At 57.4% G+C, this 12,679-nt stretch overlaps 1 protein-coding gene across 1 annotated transcript in view; it reads right to left on the reverse strand.

The window, feature by feature from the left end:
• Positions 1-12,679, reverse strand: part of COL23A1 (collagen type XXIII alpha 1 chain) — a 358,464-nt gene that overhangs the window by 73,416 nt on the left and 272,369 nt on the right. The window contains exon 3 of the mRNA XM_025388238.1: positions 661-705. Within this exon, the coding sequence (XP_025244023.1) occupies positions 661-705 (45 nt within the window). The remainder of the gene's footprint in view (positions 1-660; positions 706-12,679) is intronic.

Below are 12,679 nucleotides of genomic sequence, written 5' to 3' on the forward strand. Positions count from 1 at the left end.
GGGACGGGGCGGGGGGTGTTCTGGGTGATGGGGACGGGGCGGAGGGGTTCTGGGTGATGGGGACAGGGCGGGGGGGGGGGCTGGGGGGGGGGGGGAGGGGGGGGGGGGGTTCTGGGTGATGGGGCCGGGCAGGGGTGTTCTGGGTGAAGCAGAGACAGCAGGAAGGAAGGGTGGCGAACACAGGTGCCTCTGCAGGCTGCAGGGAAGGGAGGTGGGGGAGTCTCCTCCTGGCGGCTCCGCCAAGGAAGGACAGGCCACATCTGGGGAGGGATGAAACCCACAGAAGAACTGGGTTGTGCTGAAGGACCCATGGGGGAGGTCGTGGCTGGCGGAGTCATCACCTTCTGCCTCAGAGAGAGGGGCTGCTCTGGAGTGGGAGAGTAGGGGCCGAAGTGCTCAAGGCCAACAATGAGATTCAGGGGATGGCTGGGGGAGAGGGGACAGTCCTGGAACTGTGAATGCCAAGAAGCCCGGGAAAGGCAGTAGTGGGTGCTGTGGCCTCAGGAAACAGCGGCTGGACTTGGAAGGGGGAGGAGCACCTGCCCAGGGCCAAGGCATGAATCAGGGTGGGGAAGCAGGTGGGCAGGCCGTGCAGCCAGAGCCTGGGGCCATGGTGGCTTCCAAGCCTCCACTCAGGTGCTGAGAAAAGCTGGGACTCACCAGGGTCGCCTCTTCTCCCAGGCTTGCCGCGCCGTCCAGGGGGCCCTAGACAGGAAAACAAGAATGCATTCACTGAGAAGGGAAGCCAGGGGACTTGGCTGCGTGGGGCATGCCCCGCCCATCCACCGGTCTGCTCGCAACAGCTTTCTGCGAGTGGCCTGCCCAAGGGGGTCTGCTGGCTGCGGAGGGGAGATGCGTGGGGAGGAATCCCTTCCTTCTGCCACTACCTCGCCTGTTCTGCCAACCCCCCTCCCGAGCTGGCCGCATCCCTCATGCCCCACGCACCCATTCTGTTATTTAATCACTGGTTCACTTGGTCGTTCCTAAGCCCTCCCTCAATCACAAAGATTCCCACGGGATGATCCTGAGGCAGACGCGTTTGCAGCTGAGAAACTTCAGACTTAGGAGGAAAGTAAGGGCGGGTTATCTTACGAAAGCCCCGAGAAATGCTTCTGAACATTCACTAAAGTAAAACAACAAAGCCAACACAACGAAGAGGCCGTCACGGCTGCGCGGCGCTGAAATTCAGTCACGACAGGCGCTACGCGATCCGCCTGCAGTCCTCGCCACTCGCTGGGACCTCCAGCTCCTCCTTCCCCAGAACCAGGGAGCTGCTCAGCCACCTTCGGGGCTTCCCGTCCACATCCGTCCTCCATCCGCGCACCGTAAGCCCTTCTGAATTTACGGTGCAGACCCCGCGACCTCCGCCTCTAGCCCTTTGCCCACGTCAGGCCCCGAGACCAGAGTGACCTCAACGCTGAAGGAAGCGCTTTGGCTCTGGCCGTGGCAGCAGAGGTCTGAGGCCTCCCTCTCCCTCCCCTCACCTCTGTGGCGCTCACTGCCATCCTTCCCAGCGCCCCTTCTCGCCCCTGTTTCAGTGAAGTTGGGTGCAGGTACAAGATTGCAATGTGTAAATGGCATTTGATACGTCTTGCTCACCCACTGCATGCCAGGCTCTGGCCTGGGCCTGGAGGCAACAGTGGGACAGGCTGTGACCCTATGACAAGGCACTGCCCTTTCCTGCAAAAGCCAACCTCAAACCCCCTCGAGTTTCCAGAACAACCATGAAGGCCATGCAGGAGACTGGCTCCGATTGCGCCTGTGGCAGGATGGAAAAATGAGTGTGTGTCTGTGCATGTGTGTCTGTGTGTGTCTCTATGAGTGTCTGTGTGCATGTGAGTGTGTGTCTCTGTGTTTCTGTGTATGTGTCTGTGTATGTAGGGTTGTGTCTGTGTGCATGTGAGTGTGTATGTAGGTTTGTGTCTGTGTGCATGTGAGTATCTGTGTGTGTCTGTGTATGTAGGTTTGTGTCTGTGTGCATGGGAGTGTCTGTGTGTGTGTCTGTGTTTCTGTGTGTGTCTGTGCATGTGTCTGTGTGTGTCTCTGTTTCTGTGTGTGTGTCTGTGTATGTAGGTTTGTGTCTGTGTGCATGTGAGTGTGTGTGTCTGTGTATGCAGGTTTGTGTCTGTGTGTCTTGTGGGAGGTGTTTCCCGACTTTTGTTAAGGGAAGGGGAGGAGGCAGGGCCAGTCTCTGAGAAACAGAGAGAAGAGATCCCTTCAGGTGGAGAGGGGCCCTCCGTGCTACGCTACACGCCAAAAGCTTTGCAGGCCCAGGGGTCAGGCGAGACTGAGTTTCTTGCCAGCTTCATGGACTGGAGACTTGAGGTGAGGATGGTTAAACAAAATTTAAAAATGAAAAACATGCTACTTCTTGCTTCCCTGTGTTTTAAGGGCAAAAACGCACGCCAGGGACGTCGCCCTTGGTTTCTCCCATCCTGGACACAGACCCTGAATTTGGGGTTTATGCTGGAATTGCCAGGGGCTGTGTGGAGCTGGCAAGGCCAGGATTCCGGGACCCCCAGAACAGACAACAGCTCCTTATACTGTGTGGGTTTATAGCTTAGGAGGCATCTCCAGGCCCACGGTCTCGGCCGAGGCCTGCGACACCCACACTGTACGGCCAATTACCTTCCTATCTCCACGTGCTTGTCCCACCAGCATCTCAGACCCGCTGTGGCCGAAACACCTGCCTTGATCTCCTCCCCAGTGAGTGGCCTGTGCGGGGCTGATGGTGCCTGGGAACTTCCGGAGCCAGTCACACTGGATGACTGGCCCTGGGTATTAACTAAGCCCCAGGTTTGGGGGGCAGGTCAGCACCCTCGGGGGGCCTTTCCTCCTCTCTGGGCCTGTTTTCAATGAGAGTGATGTGTGGGAATGGGAACCCCCCAGCACACGCAGCACCGTGTTCCTCTGGCTGTAGGAGGAAGAAGGCCCAGTGGCCACCCACAAAGCTTCGGGGCTCTTGCCAGGCCTCAGGTTGTGCTCAGCTCAGCGAAGCTCCTGGCCCCGGGCCCCAGGCAGAATGTGGGGCACAGCAGGAAAGGGGCCATGAGTGGGGGAAGAAGCCAGACTCTGCTAGATCCAAGGCAAAGCAGCACTGTGCTTTCCTGATGGGCACCACTGGTACGACCAGGAAGTTCTCTGTCTGGGTAACTGAAGCCAGATGAGGACATTTGCCTGCGTCGGGGTGGCTGAACTAATGGATTTGTCTGGTGGCTCTCCTGGGTGGCACGGTTAGGCAGAGGCCGATGGGGAGGGATGCTGGCAGGGTGGGCAGCTGCCCAGGCAGGGTAGGGGACCTGCCTCCCAGTGTCACTGGGTGGTGCTCCCTGCAGGCCTGGAGCTGGGCAGGACTGGGGCATTGCTGGGCATGCCGGGCCTATGAGCCGCTGGCCAGGCAGGCTGGATGTGATCCTGACTGAAACGGTCCTCCTGCAGGGAGAGAATGAAGCTGGTCGTGCACACTCCTGAGGGCTGATCCTAACCAGGCACAGTGCTGGGGGCACCATGTGGCCAACCTGCAGGTGAACAAGCGGTCTACCCTTCATTCTGAGCTCTGGACCTGAATGTCCAACTCCATGGGGAGGCACCACTTCCAAATCCAAACTCACCTCCCGACTTCCCACGTGCCCCCCGCCTCCCTTGTTACTTAAGTGCAGGTCCCAGCAGCACCCAAGCAGCCAAGCCAGAGACCCCCCTGGGCATCATCCTGCCCCAGCTCCCAACCTGGACCCCTTCCTTCTCGGCATCAGGCAAACGCTGCCCCTGCACTCGGTCCCCTACTCTGTCACTCGCCCTTTCTGCCGTGCTCGGTTCTCCCTCCTGGCACAAAGGAGCTCCTGCAGTAAGCACTCTGCATCTCAGGCAGCTCTGTGTCCCCAACTCCCATCACAGGACAGGACCAAGTGATGTGTGTTCAGGGGAGGAAGGAGAGAGACAGGGAGGGAGGGGGGGAGGGAGAGAGAGAGGGAGGGAGGGAGGGAGGGGACAGGCAGGGAGGCCTCAGGTCTCCTCACTGCTTCTGGGATTTTCCTGAAAAGACGGCAAGTCCAGCAAGCTCCAGGGCTTAGGAGAGACACAGGGCCGCCTGGTCTGATGTGCACGTGCCAGTGAGATAGGCAGCGCCTTCCACCCTTCCTTTCCCTGACTGCGAGAAGACAGGCGGTGAGGCCCTGGGAGAGGGCACGTGTGCTGGAGCTGGGCTTCCTGCTGACCGTGGGCTCCCACGCTGCTGCTTTCACCAACACAGAGGCCAGGCGGGCTTGGGGACTGGACTGCAGGAGCCGCAGGAGTGGGGGGAGGACAGACAGCCTTTCCTGAGTCTCTGGACTATCAGGTGCTGAGAGCCCACCACGGGCAGTGACCTGGGTTCAGCATCTACGGGGTGCCAAGCCGGCTGCTCACCCAGTGAGCATGAACTTGCGACCCTTTCCCTCTAGGACCCCCCGTGCCCACCCAGCAGGCTCACCTCTGCCCTGCCAGTTCTCTGAGGAAGGGGCTAGTGTTCCCTGCACAGATGAGAACTCTGGGGCTAAGCCAGGTGAAGGGACCTGCCTCACGCTGTGTTGCTAGAGCTTCCTGGATGCCTTCATAGTCTGTGGCTCCCAAGTGCAAGGACAGTTGTGCCCCACATGCTGAGCCACCGGGCAGGTGGCCTTGGTGACAAGGGAGGCCGTTCCCCTGGGCCTGTGGTCCCTTTGCCGGGGCTGGCTGTGCCCCAGGGCATCTGGGCCTGGTGTGCAGGAGATTGCCCCAGCCCCTGGAAGAGCAGGGCCAGCTTGGCTGCAGCTAAGACCTGGCTCCAACAAGCAAAACCACGCCTTTGGCCAGGTGATTGGCCCCAGAGTTTTCCCTTGTTTCTTGTTTTTCTTCTTTTCTACAAGTAGAAGAAACTTTCCTCCTGCTGCCTGAGACTCAGATGCTCAGGAAGGCACTGGGAGTCTGTCTTGATTGATCTGTTCATGTGGAGAAGGGGAACTGAGGCTGCAAGGGACAGGACGGGTCTTGCCTAAGGATGCTGCTGGAAAACTTGCCCCAGCTGGAGGGTCTAGCGCTGAAGACCACCCTGGGCTGGGAGAAGGCCATTGTCCCCCACTCTGCATGGGACCCACACAGCTCTGAGCTAGGGGCTGGCTGCTAGGGAACGATGGTATTTCGCCGTGGGTGCCACCACAGTGGCATTTGCGAAACTTCCTTTCAGAGGCTGGGGCGAGGGGTGTGCCAGAGCAGGAGGGGAAGAACCTGACTGGTGGGGAAGCTGTGTCTTCTGAGCAACTGACTCAACCTCATTGAACCTTAGGGTTTCCGACTCAGGAGGACAGAGGTTTGTGAGTGGTGGTAACTAGACCTGCCTTGTGGAATCACGAACCAGACGAGCTGGCAGCAGACGCACCAGCCCGGGGTACAAACGGGGTGCTTCTTTGGGACCCCAAGCTGCAGGGGCCTCTGGGCCATCACAATGCAGGGCTTTAATGTAAGTGGGTTCTTTTCTTTGTGTGTGTGTGTGTGTGTGTGTGTGTGTGTGTGTGTGTGTGTCGGGCTCTCACTCTGTTGCCCAGGCTGTAGTGGCGTGATGACAGCTCACTACAGCTTCAAACTTCTGGGCTCAAGTGATCATCCCGCCATGGCCTCCCATAGCGTTGGGATTAGAGGCCTGAGCCACCGCATAACTGGTTCTTATGAGTCCCCAGGTGGGCGAAGCTGGAGACACAGTGATTCCACCTCAGCAACTCTGCAGGCAAGTTTGAGGTGCAGAGGCCAACGGAGCCGTTGGCTGCACCCTCAGCAAAGGGCAAGGGCAGCCCCATGGGAAGCCGGGAGCTTTTCCGTGTCCCTAATCACTGCCCGGCTGTGAACCTCGGGATGAGAATGCAGAGGCTGAGCTCTCTGGGCATGAGGTTTCTCAACGACATTTCAGGGTGCTGGGTCCAGCACAGGCCAGCGAGGCCTCCAGCTCGTTGTCCAATGACTCTGGAAGTCTGAGAGCAGCATCAGCACAGTAGATAACTCCAGGGAGGCCCACGGCTCTCTCAGCGCTGTTCGAGGCCAGACAAAATGAAACCATTTCTAACTCATACAGATCTCATCTCTGGTTGGGATGGAGAACTTGCGCCATTGATCAACTCCAAAGGGGGCCCTCGAACCCCAAGAGGCTTCCTCTGAGGCCTGAGCAGCAGGGATTTGGCTGAGTGGTTCCCCCCACCCAGCCCTCCAGGAACCTCCCTCCCCGAGGACGTCCCCTCCAGCAACGCCTGTCTTGTTAAGGTCCCTTCACAAGCCTGCAGCCACCCCACCTCAGCCGCACCGGGGACAGCCTGCCCAGGCCTCTCCCTCTCCCCCTACTGGCCTGGCTGCTTCCTGTGGGCTCCTGACCGGTTGCTCCACTCTCAGCCCCGACCCTGGTCCTCCCCTTCGGCCAGCACCTGAGGACAGGGGGTTCATGGAATCCACACAACCCTCTGTAAAGTGCTTTCGTTTCTCTCTACTCTTTTCTTCCTATAGATCAGGAGAACTGAGGCCCAGAGAAGTCAAGAATTACTACCAGGCGCGATAGCCAAAAGGTGGAAGCAACGCAAGCGTCGGTGGACAGAAGAATGAGCAAACAAAACGCGCACTGATATAGCGGGATGTGAGTCAGCCCCAGAGAGGAAGGAGTTCCTGGCGCATGCGGCAGCACGGCTGGGCCTGGAGGAGGCCACGCAACGTGAAGTAAGCCCGACACAGAAAGATAAATACGGAATGATTCCACTTCTGGAGGCTCCTGCAGCCGTCAGATTCACAGGGGCAGAAGGTGGAATGGTGGGTGCCATCGGTGGGCTGGGCGAGGGGAGGCGAGGCTGGGAGCTCGGTGTTTGGTGGCTCCAGAGACTCCGTTTCGCACCCTGAAAAGAGTTCTGGAGAGGGATGGTGGTGGTGATGGTTGCCTGACAACGTGAACATACTTAATGCCGCTGAACTGTACACTTAAGAATGGTTAAGACGGGAAATTTTATGGTATGTGTATTTTTTTTTCTTTTTTTTTCAGAGACAGAGTCTCACACTGTTGCCCAGGCTGGAGTGCAGTGGCGTGATCTTGGCTCACTGCAAGCTCCGCCTCCCGGGTTTAAGCGATTCTCCTGCCTCAGCCTCCCGAGTAGCTGGGATTACAGGTGCCCGCAACCACACCAGATAATTTTTTGTATTTTTAGTAGAGACGGGGTTTCACCATGTTGGCTAGGCTGGTCTTGAACTCCTGACTTGGTGATCCGCCCACCTTGGCCTCCCACAGTGCTGGGATTACAGGCGTGAGCCACCACGCCCGGCTGGTATGTGTGTTTTATCGCAATTAAAGAAAACAAAACAAACTACCCCTGAGCGAGGCTGTGAGCCCGGCGGGCCTGATGGAGGCTGTGGGGATGCTGCTGGCAGCCATGCAGACAGCCACAGCAGAGTGTCCCATGTGAGGGGCCTGGCACTGTGGAGTCACAGAGGGTGGCGTCCCCAAGGTCACACAGTGGGGAAATGGCAGAACTGGGATTGGAACCTGACTTCAGAGTCTGTCCCCTGAACATGTGTGTGTGATTTCCACCGTGACCATGGCCAAGTTTTTCTCATCCCACCACGTGTCGAGTGTCCCTTCAGACCTGGTCCTTCTCAGCACCACTGGAAGCCCCTTTCTATGACCCTCTTCCCAGAACTTTGGGAGGAAGTGGGGTGAGATGGCCTGAATCCTCCCAGACCTTCAGTCTGGAGCTCTCTGAGATTGCTGGGGCTCCAGGGCCATCAGGGAGTGCGCCTTGAGCAGAGAAGGCAGTTGAGATCCCTGGATACGAGCTTCCAAGACCAGATCATTAAAACATCTCCCCAGACCATTTCATTTGTTTTACGAGTCTCAGACCAACCTCAGAGCTGAAAACTGCCCAGACAAGGGAGTGCTCTCTCCACACATTCCCAGCTTGGCCTCACAAAGTCCTCTGTCCCTTGGAGGAGTGCAGGAGTAGGTGTGTCCTGGTGGGTGTCTTTAAGGTGGGCCTGAGGACCTTAGTGCTCCTGGAGGGGACACTGAGACCCGGAGAGGCCGGCCAGCTTACTCTGGCTCAGCCAGGGCTATGGGCACTGTGGTCCCCCAGGAGTTGAAATCACAGCCTCTTTCTCAACAAATACAGTTCATTCTGAAGCTGCTTATGTCCCCCCAGAGTCATCTTCCACCATCTGCCATGCTGAACCGGGAGCCGAACAGCACTGGGTCCTGCTGCTTGTTGGAAGGTCCTGAAGCAGTCTGGAAAGCCAACACCACAGGCTGCTGGGGTTTTAAGGCATCGCCATGGTCTTCGTCATGTTTGTTTGGAACAACGGTTATTGTCCAGGCTGGTGACAGACCCCGATGAACCGAGCGACCAGCCCTGGTAAGCTGGCTTGGACATGGTGCCATTTGGTGGATGAATGAATAGGGCCCTGTCAGGAGGGGCGGGGGTGGTGGGTGGCCCCAATCTCACATTCATGGGGGGCCTCCAATGTGGACAATCATGTGCTCTACAAAGGAGCTGACAGCACCAGATACCAGACAGCCACAGCGGCCTCCAACAGTGTTTAATAAAAGCAAGAGCCGCCGGCACCATTTATCGAGTATCAACTTTGCGCTTGGCACCAGTCTCGAGTCTATGGTATTAACTCACATATTCCTGACATCAAACCCATGAGGAAGGCTGTTGCTCTTATCTCCATTTTATAGATGAAGGAACCGAGGCACAGGGAGGTTAATGGGCTTTCTGAGGCCGTGCGCTGGTAGCGGGTGGAGTCACACAGTTCAGATTGAGAGCCGTGTCCTTTAACACTGCCTGACTCTCTCATTAAGGAAGATACTTATTAAAGGAGAGTGGTTAAATAGTCCACGGTTTTCATAACCTCTTCTTGGCATTTGTTATTTATTTATTATTTGAAATACCGGGAACCTCACAAAATAGACGCTGCCCAGGATGGCTCTCAGAGGTCTGTGAGTTAAATGTCTAATTATAAGGCCAGTGTGGTTGGCAGCCCTGGAGACCCGAGATGACTCCAGCCCCGTTTAGGCACAGCACGCCCTCCTTGTGCCGTCCAAAATGCCTGCAGTTTCCAGGTTGGTTCCTCTCCCTGAGTTAGGAGCGGCTTTAGTTAAACTTTTCCAATGGGATTAAGGAGTCCAGACCCATGACGCACTCTGGTTGCACACCAGCCAGGCTGCAGCTCCACCACACCATGTTTTCTGGAGTCCCAAGACATCTCCCCAAGGGCTCAGGTTGGAGGGCTCAGGCAAGGGGGTGCCTGGTGGGCTGGGGATGGTAGAATCTGCTGAATCTGCTGACGTGCTGAGCCTGGCGGGCCATGTGCTGGGGGCTTTTACCATCTCTTCAATCCTCTGAGTAATTCTGAGATGGGCCGGGCGCGGTGGCTCAAGCCTGTAATCCCAGCACTTTGGGAAGCCGAGACGGGCAGATCACGAGGTCAGGAGATCGAGACCATCCTGGCTAACACAGTGAAACCCCGTCTCTACTAAAAAGTACAAAAAACTAGCCGGGCGAGGTGGCAGGCACCTGTAGTCCCATCTACTCGGGAGGCTGAGGCAGGAGAATGGCGTGAACCCAGGAGGCAGAGCTTGCAGTGAGCTGAGATCCGGCCACTGCACCCCAGCCTGGGCGACAGAGCAAGACTCCGTCTCAAAAAAAAAAAAAAAAAAAAAAATTCTGAGATGTACAAGATTGGGCCCATTTACAGATAAAAAAAACCCTGAGGCCCACAGGAGAAGTGATCATCCGAGGCTCACAGCTGGTCAGGCCAGGGCGTTTGCCTGCACCAATGATGCTCTCCTAAGTTCCTCCTCTTCAGGGAAATGACCGTGGTTTTGGCACCAGAGCTAAACATGGCATGTCCCACCCAGAGGGTGCAGCAAGAAGGACGGGAAGGGGCAGGGAACGGGAAGGGGACAAGGGTTGGTCACGGTCTCCAGATCAGACTGTCAGGGCTCTTGTAAGTGCCTCCAGTCAAGGGGCTGAGGGTGCCCGGGGAGGCAGAGCATCAGCGATTTCTAGTAGAAGCACTGCCTTTTGAAAGCCCGCAGCCCTCGGTGCCTTCCAGCAGAGACTTAAAGGGAGAGGCGCTGCTTGGGAGCCCTTTTGATTGGCAGACGTAAGGCACGTGGGTGCCATGATGGGGAGCCAAGCCACAGGTCATTTCTCAGGCCTGGCAGAGCCCCTCCCCAGGCCCTTCAGGCCAGGCAGCTGAAGGGAGGACTGAGCAAAACCGATGCGAAGAAGGAAAAGCCCCTCAGGGTGCCTGAGACTACGACCCTTCCTGCCCACAGGGGCTCAGAGCCATGAGAACATCCCTGGAGGGGCCGGACTAGCCAGCAGGCCTGGACAGGAAGGGGAGGGGTGCAGGAACTCCAGAAAGGGGTTTTTGGCTGGGCGCGGTGGCTCACACCTGTAATTCCAGCACTTTGGGAGGCCGAGGCGGGCGGATCACCTGAGGTCAGGAGTTCGAGACCAGTCTGCCCAAATAGTGAAACCCAGTCTCTAATAAAAATACAAAACATTAGCTGGGTGTGCTGGCAGATGCCAGTAACCCCAACCACTTGGGAGGCTGAGGCAGGAGAATCGCTTGAATCCGGGAGGTGGAGGTTGCAGTGAGCCGAGATCGTGCCACTGCACTCTAGCCTGGGCAATGAAGCAAGACTTCATCTCCAAAAAAAAAAAAAAAAAAAAGAAAGAAAGGGACTCTCAAGGGTGGAGGTCAGGTGAACCCGAATATTTAAAGAGCCTGTACCCAGGTGATGGGAGGTGCTGGCTACAAAGAAGCATGTTGCCGATGCTGGCAGCGGGACTACTGGTACCCGCACAGGCGGCGGGTACAGCCATGGTGCAGGCTGTGTCGGTGCTGGGCGGCCAGCGGTGGGTGGGGGCTGAGGACATGGCTCTTGCTACACGGGCTGGTGGCCTGTGGCTTTGGGGGTGGGGGCTGAGGACATGGCTCTTGCTACACGGGCTGGTGGCCTGTGGCTTTAGGTTTGGTCAGTCCCAGATCTGTGCAACGCAAGTGAGCTTCGCCCCAGAGCCTGTCATCTCCTGGGATCTTGTTTCCTGTTGGAAAACAGGCTCCGGAGAGGCGCACGTAAACCAGCACACCCCAAAGATCACAAATTCCTCAACTCTCCATTCACCCCAAGCCTTAATCACTGACACATGTACTCCTCTGAACTTAACGAAGGCCAGGATTTATTGCTTTCAGAGAATGAAAAGCTCTGTTGTTTTTTTTTTTAAACTTAAAAGGTCATTCCTGTGAGCTTTTATTTTCATGAGAGTTCCTTATAACCTGCCTGCTAAAGGCCCCACCCTACTCTACTCAGAGGTTCTAGGTGGGCAGGTGAGGTCTGGGGCATGGCCGGCAGGGGAGGGCACGGCCTTTGGCAGGCACTTGCCAGGAGAAGCTGGCCACGCAACACGCACCGTCTGCTCCCAGCTGAGCTGACCCTTGCAGGCCTTGAACAGGGAACTCTCGGGGTTCCTGGGAACCGTGGACCAGCGCCCTCCTGAGGGAAGGGTGCAGCAGCCTGGCATAGCCCAGTTTTAACTTCCGCATCCCCTGGAGCTTGAGTGGGCACTGGGGTGACCGACTGTCATGGTTTGCTGGGGACTGAGGGGTTTCCCTAGGCTCTCAGTGCTGAAATCAGGTCAGTCTCTGGCAAACTGGAACTGTGGGTCACTCCGAGGGCATCTGTAAGAAAGGAGGCCTCCCCTGCCCTATCTACCCACTGCTTCCCCACAGCCGGCCACATGCCCCGCCATCACTCCTCAGGCCTGCAAGGCTTGCCCTGCCTTGGGGCCTCTGCACCAGCTTCCCTCTGCCCGGGGCTCTCCTCTGCCCATCCCTGCATGGCTGAATGCCTGCCGCCTCCTTGGGATGCCTTCCGTGACCACCAGTCTCAGTTTTCAAGTGTCTCCTCATGCATTCATTGTCACATTTTCCTGTTTTAGCTTCTTCCAGGCACCTATTTCTATGAAAATTGCATAGCTTATTCTATGTGCTTTTTGGAGTTTATGGTTTCTCTCTTCTTGCTGGAACATCAGCTCCCTGAAGGCAGGGCTCCTGTGCGCTGGCTCACGGCTGCATCTCCTGAGTAGGGCCATTAATGGGGATCCCAAGGTGCTGGGTCCCCAGGCCGGAACAATGGTCAGCCTCGCTGGCACAGAGCCACCTGCATCGGGAAGAAGTGGGCACAGATGAGGCCCCTGTGGCCCCGGGCAGTGTGTACCCAGGTTGTGCACAGGCAGACACAGCCCTGCGTCCCCTCACATCATCTCAGAGCAGGTCCCATGTGGCCCCCACGCCTGGCCCCTCGGCTGCCCAGCTCTGCAGGATGCTGAGGTCTGAGGAAGCCGCACCAGCTGTGCAGCTTGCAGACCACAGCTTCAGAGGAGCCCGAGGCTGAGAGGAAAGATTGGGGGCCTGAGGAGCTGCTCCCAGATCCTGGCCCATGAGGTTACAAGGCCCGTCCAGTTCCCACGCATCCTTGACTCGCACCCCAGGGGCCTTGGGGCGATTCACGACTTGTTTTTGACCCCCACGGCCAGGGCTGAGGTCCGGCTTCCGCTAAAAGTTTCAGCTGTTAGGCCGGGTCTGATGTGCCTGGCCCTTGTCAGCAGAGGGGGCTCCTCAGTGTCTCACACCC

This window comes from Theropithecus gelada, chromosome 6 (genome assembly GCF_003255815.1).
Source record: "Theropithecus gelada isolate Dixy chromosome 6, Tgel_1.0, whole genome shotgun sequence".
In the NCBI taxonomy this organism is placed as follows: Eukaryota; Metazoa; Chordata; class Mammalia; order Primates; family Cercopithecidae; genus Theropithecus; species Theropithecus gelada.